A 22813-nucleotide genomic window follows, 5' to 3' on the forward strand; every position below is an offset into this window, starting at 1 on the left:
TTACAGAAGGGATATGGCAGGCATCTCAACTGTTGGGCATCCCTCAGGGCAGAGGTCAGACAGTGAACCTGGCAGTGTGTTCACTGAGGGGGCAGCTGAAGTAGGCAGAACAAGACCCTGGGCAAGAATGGGAAGGTAGGTATGGAGGGGGAAGAGAAGAGAGGCCAAGCTGCAGTTTGCCTCTCAAGGGGAGGTCAGGCCTATAGAGTCCACCTGCTACTCATAGATAAACTCGGGTATGCCCCATACTCCTGAATCCCTGACTCAGATGGTAACTCATATCATAGTCGGGGCTTCTACCATGTCCTGAAATGGTATGACATACAGGCCTGAGAAGGAAGGTCAACAAAGGGAACAAGGGGTAACAGATGAGATGGTGGGGGTGGGGATGACGATGGAGAAAGCCTGGAGGAGGGGAATGATAAAAGAGGAGCCCAGGAGTGCCAACAAAGAAGTCTAGGGGATGCAGAGCAGATGGGAACACAAGACTGGGAGATGAGAGAGGCACCCAAGGAATTTGAAAGTCTCTTAAACTAGTCCACAAAGGACACATCCCTGTAGAGGAAGGCCAAACACAAAGCAGATGTCAGCCCCTTCACACTTGGTAATCACTAGGTCGGCATCCCAGATTCCATTCTCCTCTCTTCCAGTCCATCCTCCTTTTGCTGCTAAAGCCAATATTTTAAACATGTAAATCTGATCATGTCACTCCTCTGCAAATAGCTAGGTGGATCAGAGACAAGACTGATGAGAGAAGGTTGAGGGGCGAAGAGTGGCTAAAGTGAGAAAATGAGTTTGTGCTCGTCTCAGGTGGAACTCCTGACCTCAGGTGATCCACCCGTCTTGGCCTCCCAAAGTGCTGGGATTACAGGCGTGAGCCACTGCGCCCGGCAATGACTGATTAAATTTTAAAGACATGAGCCATGTGCCCAGCCTTGTGAAAGGCTAGCCAGTGGAGTAAACTAGAGAAGGAAAAATACTTGATATGTATATATTCTATTTGGAGGAGAGGAGAAAGAAGGATGGGAGGAGCTTGGTAAGGGCTCTATAAATACAGGCTACTACAGGCATCATATCAGAGGCATGTGATGTTGATTTATCTCATAACTGGTAGTCTTAACTTCGATCACTAGGTTAAGGTGGTGGCTGCCAGTTTTCTTCACTATTATTTTTCCCTTTGTAATTAAAAAGTATCTTGTGGGGAGAGACTTTGACACTGTGTATATATCCTGTTACTCTTCAAACTTCAACTCATTAATTTTAGCACTCACTGATTTGGGACTGGGTGTTTTAATCCTCATAGCCCTATGAAGTTGACAGTATCATCATCCCCATTGTACAGAGATTAAGTACATTCAAGCAAGGTTCTACTGGCAGCGAGTGTAGAGACAGAACAGTAACCCTTGCAGTCTGATTCCAAAGCCTGCACCGTCCACCTGGAGATAAGGAAAGACTCGTCTTCAGGGAGTTCAGTCTGTTTAGGAAGATGAGACTTAAAACAGAAACTTTCTATCTGTTAGAAGTATTAATGCTTCTAGTGAAGGGCAACTTGATACATTTATTGAAAATAAACCCCACAGGGTGTTCTTGCCAGAAATGCATAATCTGAGTTTAATCACAACGAAACAGCAGATAAACCCAAATTGAGGGACATTTTACAAAATAACCAACCTGCACTTGTTAAAATGTCAAGGTCGGCTGGGTGTGGTGGCTCACGCCTGTAATCCCAGCACTTTGGAAGGCCGAGGAGGGCAGATCACGAGGTCAAGAGATCGAGACCATCCTAGCCAACATGGTGAAACCTCGTCTTTACTAAAAATACAAAAATTAGCTGGGCGTGGTGGCAGGTGCCTGTAGTTCCAGCTACTCTGGAGGCTGAGGCTGGAAAATTGCTTGAACCCAGGAGGCGGAGGTTGCAGTGAACTGAGATCGCACCACTGCACTCCAGCCTGGTGACAGAGCGAGACCCCATCTCAAAAAAAAAAAAAAAGTCAAGGTCATAAAAGTCAAGGAAAGACTGAGGAACCATTCCAGATTATTATGTTTTATTTTTCTTTTTGATTTCCACATCATAACGTTTGGACCATTCCAGATTAAAGGTTAAAGAGACATGACAACCGAATGCAACTTGGATTTTGAAACCGTCTTTTCTTGTAAGGAGAATTATTAGGACAACTTGTGAGATAGGAATAACATCCGTAGATTAGTTAACATCAATATTAATGTCCTGATTTTGATGATTATACTGAGGTTCTGTAAGAAAATTCATCTTTTTTTAGGAAATACATACAAATATTTAGGGGTAAAGGGGCATCATGTGTAAACTTATTCTCAAATCATTGAGAAAAAAATTATATATATATCCTTATATGTATTATTTATGTACATAAATAATAAAGCAAGTATGATAAGATGTTAATAGTTGGGAATCTAGGTGAAGGATTTATACGAATTAGTTGTACTATCTCTAAAATTATGCAAAAATAAAAGTTAAAAATATCAGAATAATGCCTACCCTTGGGGGATGAGTCTGGAAGGGAGTCTGAGGCAGGCTTTTGGGGTGCTTCTAACAGTCTATTTCTCGATAAGGTGTGTCTTGTATGTGAAAATACAGTGAGCTGTACATTTCTGATATGTGTATCTTATACAAGTATATTTCAATAAAAAGCTTTTAAAAGTTAAAAAAAAAGGCCAGGCATGGTGGCTCACGCCTATAATCCCAGCACTTTGGGAGGCCGAGGTGGGTGCATCACTTGAGGCCAGGAGTTTGAGACCAGCCTGGCCAACATGGTGAAACCCTGTCTCTGTCTCTACTAAAAATACAAAAATTAGCCAGTTGTGGTGTGGCCCCTGTAATCCCAGCTACTAGGGAGGCTGAGGCAGGAGAATCGCTTGAATCTGGAAGGCAGAGGTTGCAGTGAGCTGAGACTGTGCCACTGCACTCGAGCCTGGGCGACACAGCAAGACTCCATCTCAAAAAAAAGAAAAAAATAAAAATAAAAGTTAAAAAAAGGGAAAGAGAAAGTTGGTCCCTAAAAAGCACTTAGCACTGTGTCTGGGCCATACCATCGTAAGCCACAGGGCCAAGTACAGAGCCAGGCACATGGCAAGCTGGCACCTGTAATGAGAGGCAAAGCAGAGAATGGGTTGAGTGAGGCCGAGGGGAGGAAGAACATAACCCTCCTACCCTCCTGTGTGCTCCCCCTCTCCCCTCCTGCAGGGCTGCACTCAGCTCTGAGAGGAGCACCCAGGCTCTCAGCCTGGAATGCGGGCCCAGGGGAGCATCACATCCCCAGCTACCCCTGAAGCAAATGAAAAAATATAGAGATAGGAAATGTGCTTGTGATCCTGTCACTGGGATATGCAAATAAAATATATAGGATAGGCCTATCTGCCTAATATTCCTGCCGATGCATTCTTTGGGTGTGATTAAAATGAGCAATAAATTCCTTGTGAGTCTCGGTGCAGTGAGGATTGGGAGTGGAGATGCAGGCTGGCACGAGCATGTTCCCCTCAGCTGAATATTCATCATGGGATAGCTCCACATATTTTTGTTTTATCTGCTATCATGTCAACAGAGATATATTTCTACCTCTCCTTCGTCTCTTAGTTAAGACATGAAAATGGTCCTGGCTTTAAGTATTAAACTCTCCATCTATTGAAATCCTTCAAAGTGAGATTACAGGCTACCTCCTCTTTGAAGCCTGCCCTGCTCTCTCTGCCAGGAGGTGATCCACGCTTTCTTGGAGACTCTACCAACTCTGCGAACCCTCCTAAGACAAATCAGTCTGCAGGTATCAGAGCTAAGAGTGCCTGCCTCTCCCCCAGACAGATGGCAAACTCAGGGACAGGGGCTGGGCCTCATTACCTCTGGATATTCTCAGGGGGCCTAAGGAGGCTTCGGCGCAGAGAATGCTGAGAGAACTGAGGAAGCCAACAGTGAGGGACACATCATTCAGACCACTTAAGGTGACAGAGATTCTAGGGTAAATGATGCATTTTAAAGGGCAGAATTAAATAAAAAATTAGGCTTATGGATAATTTTAAATGGAAAAATCACCAATAATATTAAGTGAATAAAAACCAGATTCCAAATATAGAATAGGATCGTAACTCCTTCAGGGCCAAGTAGGAAACAAAAGTGTCTGATAATCAAGGACATAATGTAAGAGGGAATGGGGGGCCCTGTGGCTGGACAGTGCACACTCCCAATCCCCAAGGCATTACCTTCACATTTTTGGAAAACTCTGGGTGGCTATATAAAATGCGGCTGCCAGTTTGAGACTCCTGGTATATATGGTGGACTGTCAACCACATTTTTTACAAAAAAGGCCCTCTATATAACTATACATAGATATGATCCAGAGAAGGCTAATACAGTATCACAAGAGGAAACCTATTGTTCAATTCCTAATAGTCATTTATAACAACTTGGTTTTCTGTAAATCATCTGCTTGCTTTCCTGCAGCTTTAGTTTTCCCATCTGTGAAACAGGGGTAACGAGAACTACTTCACAGATTTGCTACAGGATTAGAAAAATATGTATTTGAGCACCTGGCACATTACCTAGATGCATTTGATAAAAACAGTATCTATCATTGTTATAATTAATTAAAAATATTAATAGTGGTTATGTCTTGGTAGGAGGGCTAGAGTCTTTGAATTAAATTCAGCTGAGTTGTCATCTCTTCCAGGAAGTCTTCCTTGATAAGTCATACCACTGATGACTCAGTGGTGTCATGGTTTACTTGCCTGTCTCCCTATCAGACTGTAGCTCCTTGAGTGTTTTACTCATCAGTCTTCTTCCCATCTAGCCCAGAACCTGGCACATAGATGTCATTCATAAATATGTACTATATTATTTATTTCTCTTCATTTTACTTTTCTGTATCTCTAAAACTTCTATAATGGGACATACGACTTTAATACAAGTTTTCTATGAGCATAATTTGACTACAGAGTGGTAGGTGGAGGTGGAGGAGGCTGAGCAGGGTGGCAGGGGGATGCTGAGCGGAGAGAAGGGGAGCCAGATAAGATCAGAGTGACAGCAACCCATGTCTAGACAAAGAGCCAGGAGATGGGGCCCAGGCTGGAGCTTCAGCAGCCTCCAGGCCTGAGTCATTATGTTATGGATGCAGGGCCTGAACTCAGAGGCAGCTGCTTCTTACTTACTGGCAGAGGGAGAAGAAACCAGGTCTAAAATGGTGTTCTTCCTACAAAAGGCTGCCTCACAATTTTGAAGAGGAAGCTTTTTGCAGTTTGGAGGAAAAATGCAGAACAGAATGAATGGGTGACCAAGTAGATGCTGAACAACTGAGAGAAAGCCAATGCCGCTGGCATCCGGGGAGGGCTGAGGGGTGCTTCACATAGGTAGAATCTGATGGGACAGCAAACCAATTAGGTGGAGATGCTCAGTGGACACAATCAGAATGGAGAAAGTCCAGACTGGATGAAGGGATCAAGTGCACAGAGGTGACAACGGATGAAATGGTCTTTCAGCTGAGAGCTAGGGAATCCCTGGACTGGCTCCAAGTGGTCTTCTTAGCCTCTAAGGCGCCCCTCCATGGTGGGACAGCTGTGTCAGGGGCTCTTCCCTGAAGCTGCTGCCCAATAAGCCTAGCCACTCTGGCTCTGCCATGGAATAAATCTCATTCCCTCTCACTCAGAGCTGTTTCTATGCTCTTCCTTTTCTGGCCAGATGCCCTATTACCATCAGCTTTCTCTCATGGCACAGTTCCTCCTGCCACCCTACTGCCCTTCTCTGCACAGATTCTAACAGAGCAATGTCTACTTCGAACGTGGTGTCTGTAATTGCCCTCCATGCTCCAGAAGGGTCTGACTGGCACAGGGGATTGCAACCGCCTTTTGTTCACTCTGGACGTTAGCCCTGTAATAATGTGGCCAACATCAAGCCACTTCCCTTGGGCAGCTAAATTTTGTGAAGGGTCCGTCAGTGGGCCTAACCCCTCCACCAGCGCTGGCACTAAGGGGACTGTTCTCTTGCTTCAGTGGCCAGACCAGTACCTGCTCTATGTCACACAAGCTCAAAAGTTACAGGTACTCTTGGCCAAGTCCAGGGCTGGTCTCTCGGGGAAAAGCCACTGGGCTTGAAAGGGGAGCTGATGATGAGCGTGCAGTCCCTAAGATTATGCGCAACAGTGCTGAGGGATTTCCTTAAGGCACTTAAGGAAGTTGACCTGACCTCCCGACCTGCTCCTAGGACAGAAAAATCTGAACAAAAGGAGAGAAGCATTTGCCCTCTGAAATTTAGTAGTTCTTTCTGGTCACAAGGGCCCCTGGGGATGGGTTGTGAAAAGCTAGTCACCCTTCCTAATTCCTTCCTTTCTCCAGGAGAAACTACTGCAAAACAGTTACTAAAAATACCAGGGAGGCAAACTCTGTATGGTTCATGTTGATTACCAAATATTTCCAGCTCTCCCATTCTAGGCACATGGTAGGCTTACTCTTCTTGGCCCCCTTATGATTGGTTTGAAACATGGGATTAGTTCTGGCCAATGAATACTGAGTGGAAGAAAAGGATCCTCCTTCTAGGCTGAGCATTTAACTGCAGATGTAAGACCCTTCAGAGCATCCTTTTCCCTCTGGCAAGCAACTAGCAACATTCCAGTGGGTGGCTGCTCTGCCTGCTGGGATCCCTAAGTGCCTAGGATGAACAGAGCCTGCCCCTCACCCACAACCACAAGGAACATGCAACATAAGGCAAAAATAAATCTTATTTTGTTTTGCTTTAAACCACTGAAATTTGGGGTTGTTACAACAGCATAATCTAGCTTATCCTGACTGATCCACAGACAATCATATGTTGCCTAGAACATTAGAAACCATTTAGTACAATGTTTTCATATCACAGAAGACTGAGCTTTAATGAGGGGATGTGGTAGCCCAAGGTCACATGGGCAGTGAGTGGTGAAGCTAGGATCAGAACCCACATCTCTTCAGTCTCAGTCCAGGGAGCTAAGTGCTTGGACTCAAGACAGAGAATATTTGCCACTAGGTGGGACCTGCCACACTGAATCATCTCAAGGTACTTCAGCCAATTTGTGGATAACAGACTCCATGAGGCTGGAAAGGGCACAAAAGTCAAAAACCAGGTCTTCCAGTCCCTGTCCTGCCACCGAACCTACCACATGACCTGTAGTCAAGCCTATTATGTTCAGTTTTGATGCTAACTCACTCTGGGACCAAAGGCAAGCCACATCACAGCCCTGGGCTCCAGTTTCTCCAGGAGTAAAATAAGTCAGCTGATTTAGGTTTCAGAGATTGAAACTTGTGGCAACAGCAGAGTCCCCTCAGAGGCTGCCCCACGAGTGAAGGGCAGGCCACGTGGGCAGTGCTCTAGTCCATCTCTCTCCTTCAACTCGAACAACTCAATTTTCCTTTGATTTATTGGCTTATGTTTTTGTAAGATTTCCCATCACTGGACTTGATTTCTAAGGTCCTTGCCATCTCTCAGATTTGTGATTCTAGTTCTTAGATTCTGTCCAGTAGTTCCTGAGTTACAGCTCTGTGGCTGGGAGAGGTGGAAGACTTAGCCCTGTTTCCAGGGAGTTCAAAAGTTTGGTTGGGAAAACAGAATTAGAATGGAGGATTTTTTGGCTCAGATTCTATACTAGGTTTTCTGGAGTGTGTGTGGAGGGGAGGGGTGAAGGAATAGTTCTAGAAAGAGTGATGATGAGAAAAGATTGTTTGATGAGACTGTAGAATACATGAGGCCTAGGAAAAATATGACTAAAATCTTTGCTTGGGCTAAGGATTTTGTCTGGCTAGAACCCCCTCCTCTGAAAAGGACCTGGGAGATCCATCACTTCATAAACCAAATTTAAAGGTAATGCTCAGAAGCCAGAAGTGGCCAAGGCCGCTCCCTGGTCATGATAGGCGCAGCTTCCTATTCTTGATGAGACTGGGGGCTGGATTTGTATTTAAACAGATAATAATCACCTAAGGAGAAGTAGCCTTTGGTGTAAAGCCTGACATAATTTAATGAGTGAAGGATTAAATGATGCATGGAGTACCCACAGGCCTCCTCCCTTCCCTGAGACTTACCTTGGCTTCAGAAGTCCTCAGAAGCTTCATCACTTCCCCTTCTCGGGCATAATCCAAGGGTGTGTGTCCCATTTCATTCCTCTGCAGGGGGTTGGCTCCTGGCAAGAGAAGAAGGATAAATAGAGGCTCTATGAACGATCAGTGGGACCTCAGCCTTCCCTTGGAGGTGGCTTAAGGCTCTGATTTCTATGTTGGGAATGTCCATGGACACCTACAAATGGTGGAAAAACATGGTACTGGGGCTCCTACATGTGCATGCACACATGTTCAATAACATACTATACACACGTAGCTGTGTTATACATACACAAATACACACAGCTGAACATGCTAAGAAAGTATGCCAAACAAATACACAGGTTAATATACCCCAGCACAAATACATGTAAACACACAATTTCATACATGTATTCATTAAAATGTCCATATTTTCCAACATATCAGAATACAGATAAACATTCATTCATGAAGCCATATAAAGGGTTCCTTTCTAAGGCAGAGAATATCCCAAGTAACAATTAAATGGTTCCCCTTCTTTCTGTTTTCTGCTACTCTCCTTTTATGCTCTCTGACCTCTGGGCATTTCCTGTCTGTCTGAGTCAGCTGAGTCCCCTGGAAGGGCATGGGCACCACCAGCAACCTGTCTATGCCACTCTGGCTGTTGGTGGGTGAGTGTGTGTGGCTGGGTATTTCCTCCAATCATTAGTTCCTGTGACTTAAGGACAAAGACTTTGAGTATGACAAGAAGAAGGGGTTAGCTTGGGGCCATGTGTCTATCTTCTCTCTAAGTTCTGGCAGCTGACAAGCCTGTATCAAGTGTCTACTTTGTGCCAGCCTTGGCAGTTATGGAGGAAAGGTCACTCTGACTCTCTGTGCTGTCACAGCCTTCCCAAAGCCCATGTGTAAGCACCTCACTGTTCTTCAAAAACCATCCATTCCATTCAAGTCGGCAGACCCTGAATGAATGGGGCCTGAGGATGCAGAAGAATCAGATCTGGCCCTGCCCTTTAGGGAAGGGCAGGAAGACAGAAACATAATTAGAAAATTACTTTGTACACAGCAGATGCTTAATAAATGTGTGTGACACAGAACATTAAGGTAATAATTATCTAGTATTTTTTGAGCTTCTCTCTTGCTCAGGAAGCACTGTCTGAAGTAAAGAAGGTTAAGACTCAGTCCCTGCCATAGGATAGAATGGGCTGGCTGGGAAACCAATTAGCACAGGGCATGGCTCAGGGTGGGTGTCCAGCCACTGCTGATGTACAGTAAAAACCAGTGTTTCTCAATCCAGTATGTGAAAACATTTATATCATGATACAGAAGTATTCCTATTGCAAGTCTCTACTTAAAAAATTTTATTTTTAATTAAAAAAATTTTTAATTCAATTTTTAAAATTTAAATTAAATTTTTTAATTAAAAAAATTTTTTTTGGCCAGGTGTGGTGACTCACGCCTGTAATCTCAGCACTTTGGGAGGCCAAGGCAGGCGGATCACGAGGTCAGGAGATTGAGACCATCCTGGCTAACACAGTGAAACGCCATCTCTCCAAAAAAATACAAAACATTAGCCGGGCGTGGTGGTAGGTGCTTGTAGTCCCAGCTACTCGGGAGGCCGAGGCAGGAGAATGGTGTGAACCCGGGAGGTGGAGCTTGCAGTGAGCAGAGATCGCACCACTGCACTCCAGCCTGGGCGACAGAGCGAGACTCCGTCTCAAAAAAAAAAAAAAATTTTAAGAGACAGGGTCTCACTATGTTGCCCAGGCTGGTCTTGAATTCCTGGGCTCAAGCAATCCTCCTGCCTTGACCTCCCAAAGTGCTGGGATTACAGGCGTGGGCCACTGCGCCCAGCCACAAGTCTCTACTTCTTCTTTTCTTTTTTTTTTTTGAGACAGGGTCTCACTCTGTTGTCCAGGCTGGAGTGCAGTGGCATGATCTCTGTTCACTGCAACCTCCACCTCCTGGGATCAAGCGATTCTCCACCTCAGCCTCCTGAGTAGCTAGGATCACAGGCATGTGCCACCATGCCTGACTAATTTTTGTATTTTTAGTAGAGATGGGGTTTCATCATGTTGGCCAGGCTGGTCTCAAACTCCTGACCTCAGGTGATCCTCCAACCTTGGTCTCCCAAAGTGCTGGGATTATAGGCGTGAGCCACCATGCCCAGCCACAGTCTCTACTTCTTAAAAGACCCTATCAACTTATGAACAACAGTAACCATTTATTAAGCATTTACATGCAGCTGTCTGCCTGAGAGGCAGAGGAAGTGGCTAAAGCTCTATAGCGATGTGGGAGGTGGAGGGGGAAGGGGCAGGCCATAGGAAATACAATCCAGGTGAAGGAAACTTTTATTATCAATAAGAAAAAACTAAGTTTTTTTTACACAGTACTATCTTCTAACAGGAATTTAGTGCAGAATATTGATAAATATATTGTTTTTTATTAAGATACAATTCACATACCATAAAATTAAACCTTTCAAAGTATATAATTCAAGGCCGGGCACAGTGGTTCATGCCTGTAGTCCCAGCAATTTGGGAGGCCAAGGTGGGCAGATCACTTGAGGCCAGAAGTTCAAGACCAGCCTGGCCAACATGGTGAAACCCCATCTCTACTAAAAGAAAAAAAAAAATTAGCCAGGCATGGGGGCACATGCTGGTAATCCCAGCTACTCGGAAGGCTGAAGCATGAGAATTGCATGAACCCAGGAGGCAAGAGGTTGCAGTGAGCTGGGATCTGTTGCAGCCTGGGCAACAGAGCAAGGCCTTGTCTAAAAAATGGAAAGGAAAGGAAAAAGGAAAGGAAAAAGGAAAGGAAAGGAGGTATACAATTCAGTGGTTTAAAATATACCATTCCAGAACATTTTCACCCTCCTCCAAAAGAAATTCCGTATCTATTATCAGACACTCCCCCTACCCCCAGCCTCAGCAACCGTTAGTTTACTTTCTATCTATGGATTTGCATATTCTGGATACTTCCTATGAATGGAGTTGTATAATATGTGGCCTTTTGTGTCTGACTTCTTCAGGCTTACCAGAATGTTTTCAAGGTTCATCCATGTAGTAGCATGGCTGAATAATACTCCATTCTGTGGATATACTACATTTTGTTTATCTATCAGGTGATGATCGACATTTAAGCTATTTCCCCTTTCTGGCTATTATATAAACAGTGCCATGAACATTCACACACAAGTCTTTGTGTAGATGTATGTTTTCATGTCTCCTGGGCAGATAATTGGAGTCAATGATGTGATAATAGTAACACTGGTATTTATTGAGCACTTACTCTGTGCCAGGCACTGTGCTCGGTACTTTCTGAGGGATAGGAATTAAAATCCCCAAGCTACAGGCTCAGAAAAGTGAAATAACTAGCCCAAGGCCACAAAGCTAGCTTTATTTGCTTGAACTAGGAGTAAAAACCACCCCCAGGTTTTCCTAACTCCAATTCTCTACTCTCATGAGGGCAGCCACAATATACCCCTGATGAAAAAGCCTTCAGTTGGCCTCTGCTTTCAGGACAAAGTGCAACCTCCCTAGGAAGGAGTGTGTCTGTGGTCTTCCTAACTACTGGGCAAGTCCTTAGAAGCTCAGCCAGAGCCTCATCCTTTCTTTCCATTCTGTTGGCACTTACTGGGCACTTTATATCTGCAAGCCTCTGTGTGCAGGATGATGAAGGATTGGCAGAGCCAATGAATAGTTTCCCTCTTTATATTTCACGACTGTTCTGTAGCAACTGATACCTTGGCCACTCTCTCCTTTGAGTTATATAAAACCGCTTTTCAGGTTTTCTTCCCACTCTTGTGACCATTTCTTCTGTCTCTTTTGCAGACTCCTCTTCCTGTCTTCAAGATTATTAGATGCTACCTAGAGTTCGAGTCCAGCACAATTCCACCTCTCCAGGAGCTCATGGAGACAAGAGGTCACAGGCTGAGTGTCATCTGTGTGCTGAAGGAGGGACAGGCAGCACTGTGGGGCTCAGGAAGGAACAAAGTGCTCAGGGACTTGTTCGCCTAGCCTAGCCTTCCTGGCCCAGCCCCACTGAGTTGCTTTCTCTGGTGCTCAGCACTGAGGGGCTCTGCAAGGGTTGAGGAGCCAGTGGCAGACAGCATCCTCCCCTCCCCCCAGAGCTAAACCACAGCGGAGGCAGAAAGGGAGCTGCAAAGAAGCAGTGGAAAGGTCTCTCCTTTCTTAGCCTCAAGGGGAGCTCTGTCACTAGATATGAGCTGCAGTGGAAGGGAGGGTTAGGGAGAGACCTCTGGAAGGGAAAGAATGGCAAAGAGAAGAGCTTCTGCTTTGGATAGGAAGAAAGAAATGGGAGAGAGAAGAGGAGGGGGAAGAGGAGAGAAGGTGACAGAGGAAGACAGTGGAAGAACGAACAGAGAGTGAGATTAGCCTCTTCAAACAAGTGCCGTCAGTGATCTATATTTGCTTACAGAATGAAAAATGTGTGCCATAAACATTGGCCACTGAGTAATTTCTAGTAGGAGTCGTGTCACTTCTCATAAAGGATGGGATGGGGACAGGTAGGACATCTCTGCACCTGGGCCAGCCAGCACAGGGGCTCCTTTTAAAGCAGTACGGCACCTGTCTCCAGCCCAGGAGGCTCTCAGGTCAGGCTCCACCTGACCACTCATGGGGAAGACTCCCCAAGGTTCTGGAGCCTCAGGGCAGCATGTCTGCCCCCACTTTAGGAAGGCTGAGGTAGAGGTACCATGGATAGTGTCCATCTAATATTAGTACCCCAGCCCTGCACCCTCGCTCTGACTTGACTAATTGCTGTAATAATTGATAGAACCTGACTTCTACCACTGATCGATTTCACCTCCACGACCAACGGCCACAAACCATTACAGTCCAATAAATAACCACGTTGGGCCTCACCCGCCTGCCCTCTCCAGGGGCATCAGGACGGCCCGTGCCCTGGCCTGACCTCCCCTTGCCTCCCACCCAGGGCCCCTTCGGGCCGAGCAGCTGGTCTAGAGGGCCAGGCCTCTGGGAGCAAGTGAAAGGGCTGGATGGAGGTGGGGAGTGCTAATCGCAGGCCATCCGTCACCTCCCACTGGCTGTCTGGGGCTGGGGCAAACACCTGGAGCACCCCAGGCAGTGTGGTACAGGACCCCTCCCCTCCTCTCCCTCTCCAGATTAGTGTGTCCCAGCTTATAATATTTGATAAATAGCAGACTGGCTTCCTGGCAGCACTGCTGCGGCTGCGCCTGCCCGCTACAGCTGTGGAAGGTCACTCATTGGGGAAATATGTTTCTGTCAGTGGTATTGAAAAAAGTTTAGTGGAGTGACAGGCCTCAATTTTTCAAATTTTATTAACTCCATCCTCTTAACCATTTATCTTGAATTCCTTCAGATTCTGGGGGATCTGTCAATAGGGCCTGGGCCAGCAAAGTAGTGTGCGGGGGTGGGTGGTCGTGGGGCTGATGCTGATTGGTGCCACTATGGCTGGCTTGGACCTCATCACCCAGGGCAAGGTAAAGCAGTGGCAATGGTGTTGGTGGGAGTGAAGGCCTGGCTCACTGGTGCTGAGGGAGCCCACTCCTCTTCTCTGGTTCAGTACCTGCTATTGATTTGACGCAATTATTGACTCTCCAAGTGGAAAAATGGTGAGTTCTTCCAATTCCCTAAGAAGATACTCCCTTCTACTACATCTCAAACGGGTGGTCACTCTGGCTCCTCTGAATGTCCCCAGTACCCAGCCCCAAGCTCATGGCTCTCCCAGGGGTGTCCCCCATTTAACTGAGGGCAGATTTTTCACATATGAGCCCCAGATTCTCTCACCAACCCCACTTCCATCTTGGTTCTGAAAACATTTGTTCATCTTTTAAGACTCAGTCCTGGCTTCTCCTCCAGGAAGGCTTCCTTGTTTCCCTTCCACCCCAGGTTGGGTACCATCCTCTCTGCTCCCATAGGTCTTCCGGCTTCCATCTTACTGCATTGGCCACCCTGCATTAAAGTCTGTCTCATCTAAGACTGAGAGTTCTTAGAAGCCAGACACTGTGTTTGATACACTGCTATATATCCTTGCATGGGATGGGAGCTCAATAATATTTGCCAGATGATTGAACCGTCTTCTCTCCAGGTGCCATCTTCTGAGGCCACACAGAACATGGCTGTTCTTTCTGCCCCAGGAGAACCTTTCTGATAGCAAGTACAAAACCATGTACCTTTTTCCTATAGACCAAAGTCCCCAGTTTCTTTGCTGGTCCCAGAAGCCTCTCTGACTGGTTGGCAGAAGAGGTCAGGTCAGGCCCCGGTACACCCTATGCTCTGTAGGTGCGAAGTGGGGAAGAAGTGATTGGTGAGAGAGGCCCACCTGCCTTTCCTAGGGAGAGTGCTGAATCCCACCTAGGGAGGTGGGATTCAGATCTTCTCTGTGCTGGTGGGAAAAGCTCATAAGCTGAGGGGGTGGGAGGAGGCCTGTCACTCCCTCCTCCCTTGACACTAGTCTGTCCTGGCCCTTGCCTACCTCAAATAAGATAATGTGTATAAGAGGGCTTAACAACAACAATAACAACAACAGTAAATGCCCTATACAAATGTGTCGGCCTATTATTATTAACATTGACATTCATGCCCCTCCCCACCCCCAGTTCTGTCAGCACACCGATCTTCTAGTGATACGATTCCACTGCAGTTCCCGTGACTCAGCCCTTCCCTCTGAAAGAGCACTGCGCTGGGGAGCCAGTGAGGGGCCGCATCTCCCAGCTGTGTGATCCAGGGCACTTGCTCTACTTCTCTGGTGGTAATGACTGCTGCCCTACCTACCACCTACCTCTAAGGGCTTTGTGAGGACTAATTAGATTAACAAGTTCAAAAATGATTGGAAAGAAGGATTAGACAGGTGTACAATGTTCTTTGTAATAACTTTTACATTCACTCTTGCTTTCCATATTTACTGCTAGTGGCTTTACCACCTTCATCCTCATTGTCACTATTTCAGCAGTCTGTTGACTATCTCAAATTAGAAGTTTTGGTTGAAACTTCTAATTGTGGGAAATCCTTCCCATGATCAGAGACATGTCAATGTGGACTGATCTATTCTTTTCGGTTATGAGCTCCCCATCAAGGAAACATTCAGAGAGAGAGTGGCAGGATGACCACATATGAGAAGCCATGCACCTTCCCTGTCTGCACGCTCAGCTCCACTCTGTCCCCACCTGTGGTCTCTCCGATTATCCAGATCCTGCCCATTCTTCAAGGCCCAGTTCTCTCCTCCTCCAGTGATCAGTGCTCTCCCTTCTGGGCTCCTAGTGTCCTCCCTACTTACTCCTTTTCCTGGCCCTCAGCCTCAGGGTCCTGGCCTGCCACTTTCATATCTTGGTTTAGTCTTCACATCCAGTATGTACAGGGCTACTCAAGTCAGAGCCAATTCTCCTCTACTTTCCCAGAGGCTGAAGGTGAGAGAGAAGAGACTTGTTGAGAATGCTGCAGGAAGCACAGAAGAACTGGGACTAGAGCTCTGGTGTCCTGATATCTTGAGCTTTTTCTATAAACCACACCACTGAGCCCTGCTCAACATACGTATGTACACAGACATTCACACTTGCAGATATGCCCCCCGCCTCACCCCTGTAATGAAAAATACTTACTGGGCACTTGTTATGTGCCATAGCCTGTGCTGACAATGGCCATGGATTTAACAATTTGGTGAAAACAGCAGGAGACGTTATTATTTTTTCTAGTTTACAGATGATTTAACTGAGTCTAGCAGAAGAGCAAGGGGAAAGGTGACAGGCTAACATTTGTTGGGTATAATGCCTTTATATACAGTGTCTGAATTATTCATCAAACAAAGATTCTGAGAAAGTAGAGGCTCAGAAAACTAAAATAATTTACCCATGGTCATACAGCAGATAAATGGTAAAGCTGGGATTTAACATGGGGATTTATTATACTATTCTCTCTTTTGTACATGTTTGATATTTTACATAATAAAAAATATTTTTTTAGGAAAGGAAGCCAGGTCTGATTTTCCACTACAAAATCCTACCTTCCAAAGGCCTGATGACTCAAAAAGAGAGAAAAATCATCTTTTTTCCTCCATTCCAGTGTGCTCAGATGCTCCAAAGCCAAGATAGGGGCATTTCTAGAGGTAGATTTGGGATAGACAGCTTTGTAAAAAGGGGACAAAATGAGGCTCCCCTTCCTCCCATTCAGGGCTTCCCTGTCTGGGGGCCAGAGGAATGGTGACACACATTAACTGACCTCCCAGAAGGTCATCCACAAGTACCAACCCCCCAGTGGACATGCTCTGATATGATCCCTTGCCTTCAGGGAGGCAGATTTCTAACATTCAGGGAACAGAGAGAGTTTTAATGGAATGGATCCAGACATTCCCCATTCCACTGTATGGAATCAGATTTGTTCTTGCCCTTGGGCAGAACTCAGATTAGTGAAAGACAGAGAGGGATAGAAATAATGTCATTATACTACAGGGGAGTGAGGAGATGAGGATGTCAGGGGAGTGAGATGAAGATGATGATTCTTCCCCCTAACCCCCTGGTACAAGGGAGCTAGGCATTGTGTAGCTGAGGAGGTGGGAAACCACAGCACCAGCTGGAGAAGAGCAGAAGATACCACACTGAGCACTAAAGAAAAAAGGACCAGAGAAGTGGAGAAGCCTGGGGAAGGGAAATTAGAGCTCAAGGTCACAGAGACTATGAGTAGGAGAGTGGGAGCTAGAACCCATGCCTACTAGTCCAGGGCTTTTTCCACCTACACTGTCTCAGCCTCTGCCCACCCCGTAGCTTTCACTTCCTTAGCACCGACTGGAAGGACTGGCCTGCACTGGACTACCACTGTTCTCTTCTGTGGTGCCAAACTCATCTGTGCTCATCACTCAGACTTTATGTTCTGCAGACTCAGGTTCATCTTCCCTGCCCTGAAGCTCTTCCAAGCCACTCAAGCCTACAGATCACTTCTTCCTTTGAACCGCTAGAGTTATTACCTGATCACAGACTTTCACACATAGGTCTTGTCTCCACAATCAGATGTATGACTAAGAATGCTTTGTGAATGGCTAGAAAAGGAATGATGATGATCACTAGGCATCAGGATGGGTTCGCAGAAGCCAAGTCATGCCAGACTAACCTCTCCTTTCTTTATCAGGATGACCTATTTGCTCAATCAGGTACAATTAGGCCAAATGTGGACTTCATGAGACATCCGATGGGATGTCTTAGGATAATCCTGTGGTCACAATGGAGAAATGTGGGCTGGATGCCAGTACCACATGGAATGCTAGTAAATGACTGATGGACTAACCAGACCCAAGGAGGTGGGTCACTGATGGATCAGAGGTCTGGAAGGAGTTTCCACTGGCAGCAAACACTTGGTCCTTGTTCAGCATGTTTATCTATGACATGGATATCACAGGGACATCTTCCTCATCAAATCTGCAGATGTAATTAAGGTGGGAAAGGGTACCAAATACACCAGATGGAAAATTGACATTAAGAGCTAAAGCAAATATGATGCAAGTTAGTGGAAATAAATAGGAAGTCATAGGTTTGGAAGAGAAAGTGAGGATTGTTCTGGGAAATGTGACTGAGACAGGAAAGGGTTTAGAGGCCACGTGAGAAAAATAGTTTAAGGAAGTAGAGGGTTTAGGCTGGAGAAAAGAGCTCAGGAGAACCTGCCTGACATTTTCAGATATTTCAAGGGCCATCATGTTAAATTGGGATTAGATTCATTCTACATGAATCCAAGGGTAATATTAAAACCCTGAGAAGCAGATATTGGCTAAATTTCTAACCATCGGAAAATCCAAAAATAGAATATGAGCAGCCTCAAGAGCAACTGAGTTCTCCAGCACTGAAAGTGTTCAAGCATTAAATGGACAACCGCTTAGGAGGTTTCCTACTTATATACTGGTTTACACATTTTTTTTCAAGATTAATTGTTATCCATTCATTCAAAGATATTTTTTGAGTCTTCTATGTGTTTGGCACCATGGTAGGTGCTAGGGATACAAAAGTGAGTAAGAAGATACTGTTCTTGCTTTTCAGGAGTTCCTGATCCAGTTGAGGGGAGATGGACAAGTTTATTTCAGTAGTATCTTGTGCTTTGATTACAGACCTCAGCACATGGAAGGCTGGCTTTAGTTTAGATTAAGTCAGAGTTCCTGTGGAAATTCAAAAATGCGTTTGGTTACTAAAGGCCAGTAACAGTTTAATCAAGGCCAAATCACTTGCTTAAACTTACTACTGGCTGTGGGAATATAAGTGTACAGTGGAACAGAATTTGTGGATTTTTGTGCATGACATTTTGCTCTTATACCTTGAGTTTTGGTCTTTGGCTGGGACTTGTTTATGAACCTACAGATTGTCTTACAAGTGGCTGTGGTGTCAGGGTGAAATGATTTAGCCAGCAGGGCTACCCAGGTCTCCATCTCTTACCCACCCTATGGGGACTGCTTCAACACAGACATAAACATGCTCCTGCCGTTACCTTATTGCACTCGTCACACGGGGAGGCTAGAAGGCTTGATTCAGGAATATGATTGGATTTTAAATCCCAGTCTCAAAGGATTTTAATTACTGGTTTGGGGCAGCAGAGATAGGCACTAGCTGCCTTTGGATGGAGGAGGTCGATACACCAGTCCACAACATATTGAGCCACAATGCCTGCAGACTCTATTGCTCTATTTAATCATCTTTTGCAAAATTTACAGTGGAACAGGAGGGATCGATACGGAATTTATCACATTCTCTTGTAAATATGAGCCAGGACAGAGTTCCAGGCAGTTTGTTACTGAGTGGGAGGGAACATGTCTGTGTACAGCTGGGCATTAGGAGATGAGACAAAATCCATACTTCTTGGCATAAGCTACAGACAATTCAGCCAGTCCCTCTTAACACCTGAAGGTAAGTTCAATGGGTAGAATGCTGATTCATTCATTCATTCAACCAACCAACCAACCAACATTCTAGATTACCTATTTTATGCCAGACCCTACAGAAGACAGGGTAGACCCTAGAGAGCTCTGGGGACATAGACTGGAATTCTGCTTATGAGATCCTAATCATAGCTATAATAACACAATGGCTCTGCCACTTAGTGGTGAACCTTGGTTATTACTGAACTGCTTGGTGCCCTTGTTTATGCATATGGAAAATGTAGATAATAAGAGTCTCTAACTTGTAGAGTTATTATTATTATTATTTGAGCTGGAGTCTCGCTCTGTCGCCCAAGCTGGAGTGCAGTGGCACGATCTCGGCTCACTGCAAGCTCTGCCTCCTGGGTTCACGCCATTCTCCTGCCTCAGCCTGGCACCACGCCTGGCTAATTTTTTGTATTTTTAGTAGAGACGGGGTTTCACCATGTTAGCCAGGATGGTCTCGATCTCCTGACTTCGTGATCCGCCCGCCTCGGCCTCTCAAAGTGCTGGGATTACAGGCGTGAGCCACCGTGCCTGGCAAGTTATTTTAAGTATTAAAAGAGAGAAAAGGCTTAGTCCAGAGTTTTTATCAAAAAATGGTAACTGTTGTTATTTTTCCTTCAATTACTATTACTAACCATTCCTTCCTACAGTGGATGGGGTGTTGAACAGGGAGCCGGCTACCCTACCTCCTTAACAGACAGAAGGGAGACTGGATGGCCTTCCCAGGTTAGAGATCTGGTCAGGGCCACCAGCAGCAGAATCAGAGGAGCAAGAGGAAGAGGGTGTGTAAGGAGGAGATTCATGTTAAGCTCTGTTTTTTGAAGCTTCACAATTGCAATCTTTAAAACAATAAAATAGTCTCCTAAAATTGCTGTGGGGGAACAGAGTGAGAAGTGATTCACTTCATGTAGGCAAACCATGGAAAGTTACACATTAAAGATATAAATGAGTTGGATCTTGAAGGCTAAGTAGGAGTTTGATAGGTGGAGAAGTGGGGAAAGGACATTCCAGGCAAAGTGAATGAGGACAGGTTTGGAGGCAGGAAAAACTATGCTAGGTAGTGAACAGTTCAGTGGGCCACAGGCAGAGACAGTTCCTGTCTCCCAGGCCTACTTGGCTGCAGGCATCCTCCTGGTAGGCCCACAGGATGATCCCAATCCTGAAGCAAACCATCATCCTCATTCTCTCTTGCAAACTGGTGGCAGAAGATTCATAATGGACTTCAGAATAACTGCGTGCTGGGTTAAACATCTGGGCTTAATTTATAGGCAGTGGGAACTGCTGAAGGTTTTAAAGCAGGAAAGTGACATGGTTTTGTGAGGTGGAGGCTGGTTTGATGGGATCCTAGAGGTAGGAAGAACAACAAGGCTGTTACAATAGTCCAGGTGAGAGTGAGGAAGCCTGAATTAGAGAAGTGGGGATAGAGGAGAGAATGGGCTTAAGATGAAATTCTAAGAAAGACAGGGCTTGGTGGAAAGTGAGGGAGAAGTCATCAGACATAACCCTTCCTAGTTTGAGTGACCAGTAGACAACCATACTATTCATCAAAGAGAACACGGAAGAAAGTGTGAGGAGGGATGGGTTTGGATGCATTGAGGATGAGAGATGTCTATGGAATATTAAGCATCAACAAAGCTATGGAAGACATGAAAATGCCTGGTTTGTTCTACGGAAAATAGGTAGATCAGTGTGGTTAGAAAGAGGTGGTATAAAAACCATGGAAATGAATACTCAAACATACTTCACATACAGAGTTAGACAAGGAAAACAGCAAAAGCAAAAACTCCTGCCAAGGATTTCTGGTCAATGCAAACCTAACGTAGAGGTTTTCTAGACGGTGGATAATGCTCTGAATAGCATGTGACACAGGCATAGGAAGTGAGGATCCTTAGCTCATTTTCATTTTGGACAAGTCCCAAAATGAAAATGTTCACGACTTTCCTGGAAGTCGTGGGCTTTCAAGAGGCCAGGCCTACTCCTCCTTATCCCCACAGTATAACACAGACTCTCCTCAGAGGTGGCAGCAGGTTCTATGGCCAGAGAGCAGCTAGGAGCAACTGTCAGTGGGGAGGGAAAGGCTCTGGATAAAGCAGAGTTCAAAGTGCACTATCAGAGCCAGGGTCCTTAGGCCTCTGCAGCCTTCCCTCCTGCAAATGACAGCTGAGACCAAAGCATCCAAGCCTGGGGTCTGGGCTGAATTTAGCAGTCATAATTACACTGTTGATGTCTGGGGCACAGCCACAGTCTCCGTAGAAGGCGGCAGCTTTTGTTCACGCACTAAAAACACATCATCTTCAAACATGCTAATCCTACGTCTGCTTCCATCTAACAACATTGAAAGGAGGCTGAGGAAAGGGCACACAATGCCCACACATCTGGCTAATTCAGTTATGAGGCCAATCAATCTTGACGGGTTGTCTACGAAACCCCAACCACCCCAAAGGACTGAGCTGACCAGATGTTTAAGCTTCTGTTGACCAATCCTAGCCTAATGTACAGGGCAGAGAAGAGGGGTTATCAAGAGATGACTTTTGCTTCCACTTATACATCTGTTCCCAAAGCTAAGTAGAGCCCTCTGCTTGGATGAAAAGTATCAGCACATTAAAGTAGTGGTTGAGCCAAGCTCACTGGAATGAGGTACACTCAAATATACAGACTTTCACTCTTAACTCAAGGAAGATAGGAAGCCTTATTTATGTTGCCTTTGTGAACACTCACAGCAACAGAAACCAATGAAATATTTTTTGCTAATTGCACTTCCCTATATGGAGAGAATTGGAAATGTGGGGGTGGGGGAGGTAGTATCTTCAACTATAATATCAAATGTTATAGGCTATGGTTCTGGGAACAGGAACTGTTTTATCTGCTGATACCTGCTTTCATTCAAGGCTGAAGGAATTACTCATCTCCCTCATAAAACATTTGCTTTTTTAAAAAACCAGAAGCTTCTGCCAATAAGGACTCTTCCAGTTTATGTACCTTCTTTTATGCCCAACCACAGTCACCAGGCAACCATCACCAAAAATAAAAGTGGAAAGGTGGTGGGAGGCTAGGAGGAAGGAGAGAGGACAGGGATAGACTACAAACACCAGGAGGACCACTTTGACCCAGAGCTCCTTGCTGTTGCTAGTGATTCCATTTTTTTTCAAGATGCTTTTCCCTCATTAATTCTGAGGATTTCACCAAGTTTGTCCCAGAATTGAGGATGCATGACAAAACAGATGAATGGTCTTGGGTAAAAGAAACTTCCAACTTATTAGAAAGTAGTGAGAGAGAAGCAAAGATTAAAAATGAGGTCTTTATTGTGATACCCTGTGCCCAGAACAGTAATTGGCACTCGGTAGGAGTTTAAAAAATACCTGCTGACTGAGTAATTATGGCCCCATTATGACACAGCTGAGCTGTGCTCCTTCCATTTCTGTTTGTCAGGAGAGGCCTCCTATGGTCATGGGCAATACTGCTCGACAAAACCACTGCCCACAGATCAGGAGAGTCTTCCTTCAGCCTGAATAAGCACAGATGAAGTTGTGCTGAGAGGTAGGGCTATGAATGTCATTACCACATCCAGCAACCTCTTTTTCCTCTTCTCCATGGGTGCAGTAATCTATACTGCTGACCAATCTTGCCTCCTTTTAATTCTTTTCTACCTTAAAAAAATATATTTTTTTGAGGCAGGGTCTCACTTTGTCACCCAGGCTGGAGTGCAGTGGTGCAATCTCAGCTTATTGCAACCTCCACCTCCCGGACTCAAGCAATCCTCCCCACTCAGCCTCCTGATTTTTGTACACCCAGCTAATTTTTGTATTTTTTTTTTTTGTAGAGACAGGGTTTTGCCATGTTGTCTAGGCTGGTCTCAAAC

General features: G+C 45.4%; 1 protein-coding gene across 3 annotated transcripts in view; it reads right to left on the bottom strand.

Moving 5' to 3' along the window:
• The window catches only part of CLPB (ClpB family mitochondrial disaggregase), a 143259-nt gene that overhangs the window by 28189 nt on the left and 92257 nt on the right, over positions 1 to 22813 (bottom strand). For all 3 annotated transcript variants that reach the window (XM_054440799.2, XM_054440797.2, XM_054440801.2), the window contains one exon: positions 8065 to 8162. In XM_054440799.2, the coding sequence (XP_054296774.1) occupies positions 8065 to 8162 (98 nt within the window). The remainder of the gene's footprint in view (positions 1 to 8064; positions 8163 to 22813) is intronic.

This window comes from Pongo pygmaeus, chromosome 9 (genome assembly GCF_028885625.2).
Source record: "Pongo pygmaeus isolate AG05252 chromosome 9, NHGRI_mPonPyg2-v2.0_pri, whole genome shotgun sequence".
Lineage (NCBI taxonomy): Eukaryota > Metazoa > Chordata > Mammalia > Primates > Hominidae > Pongo > Pongo pygmaeus.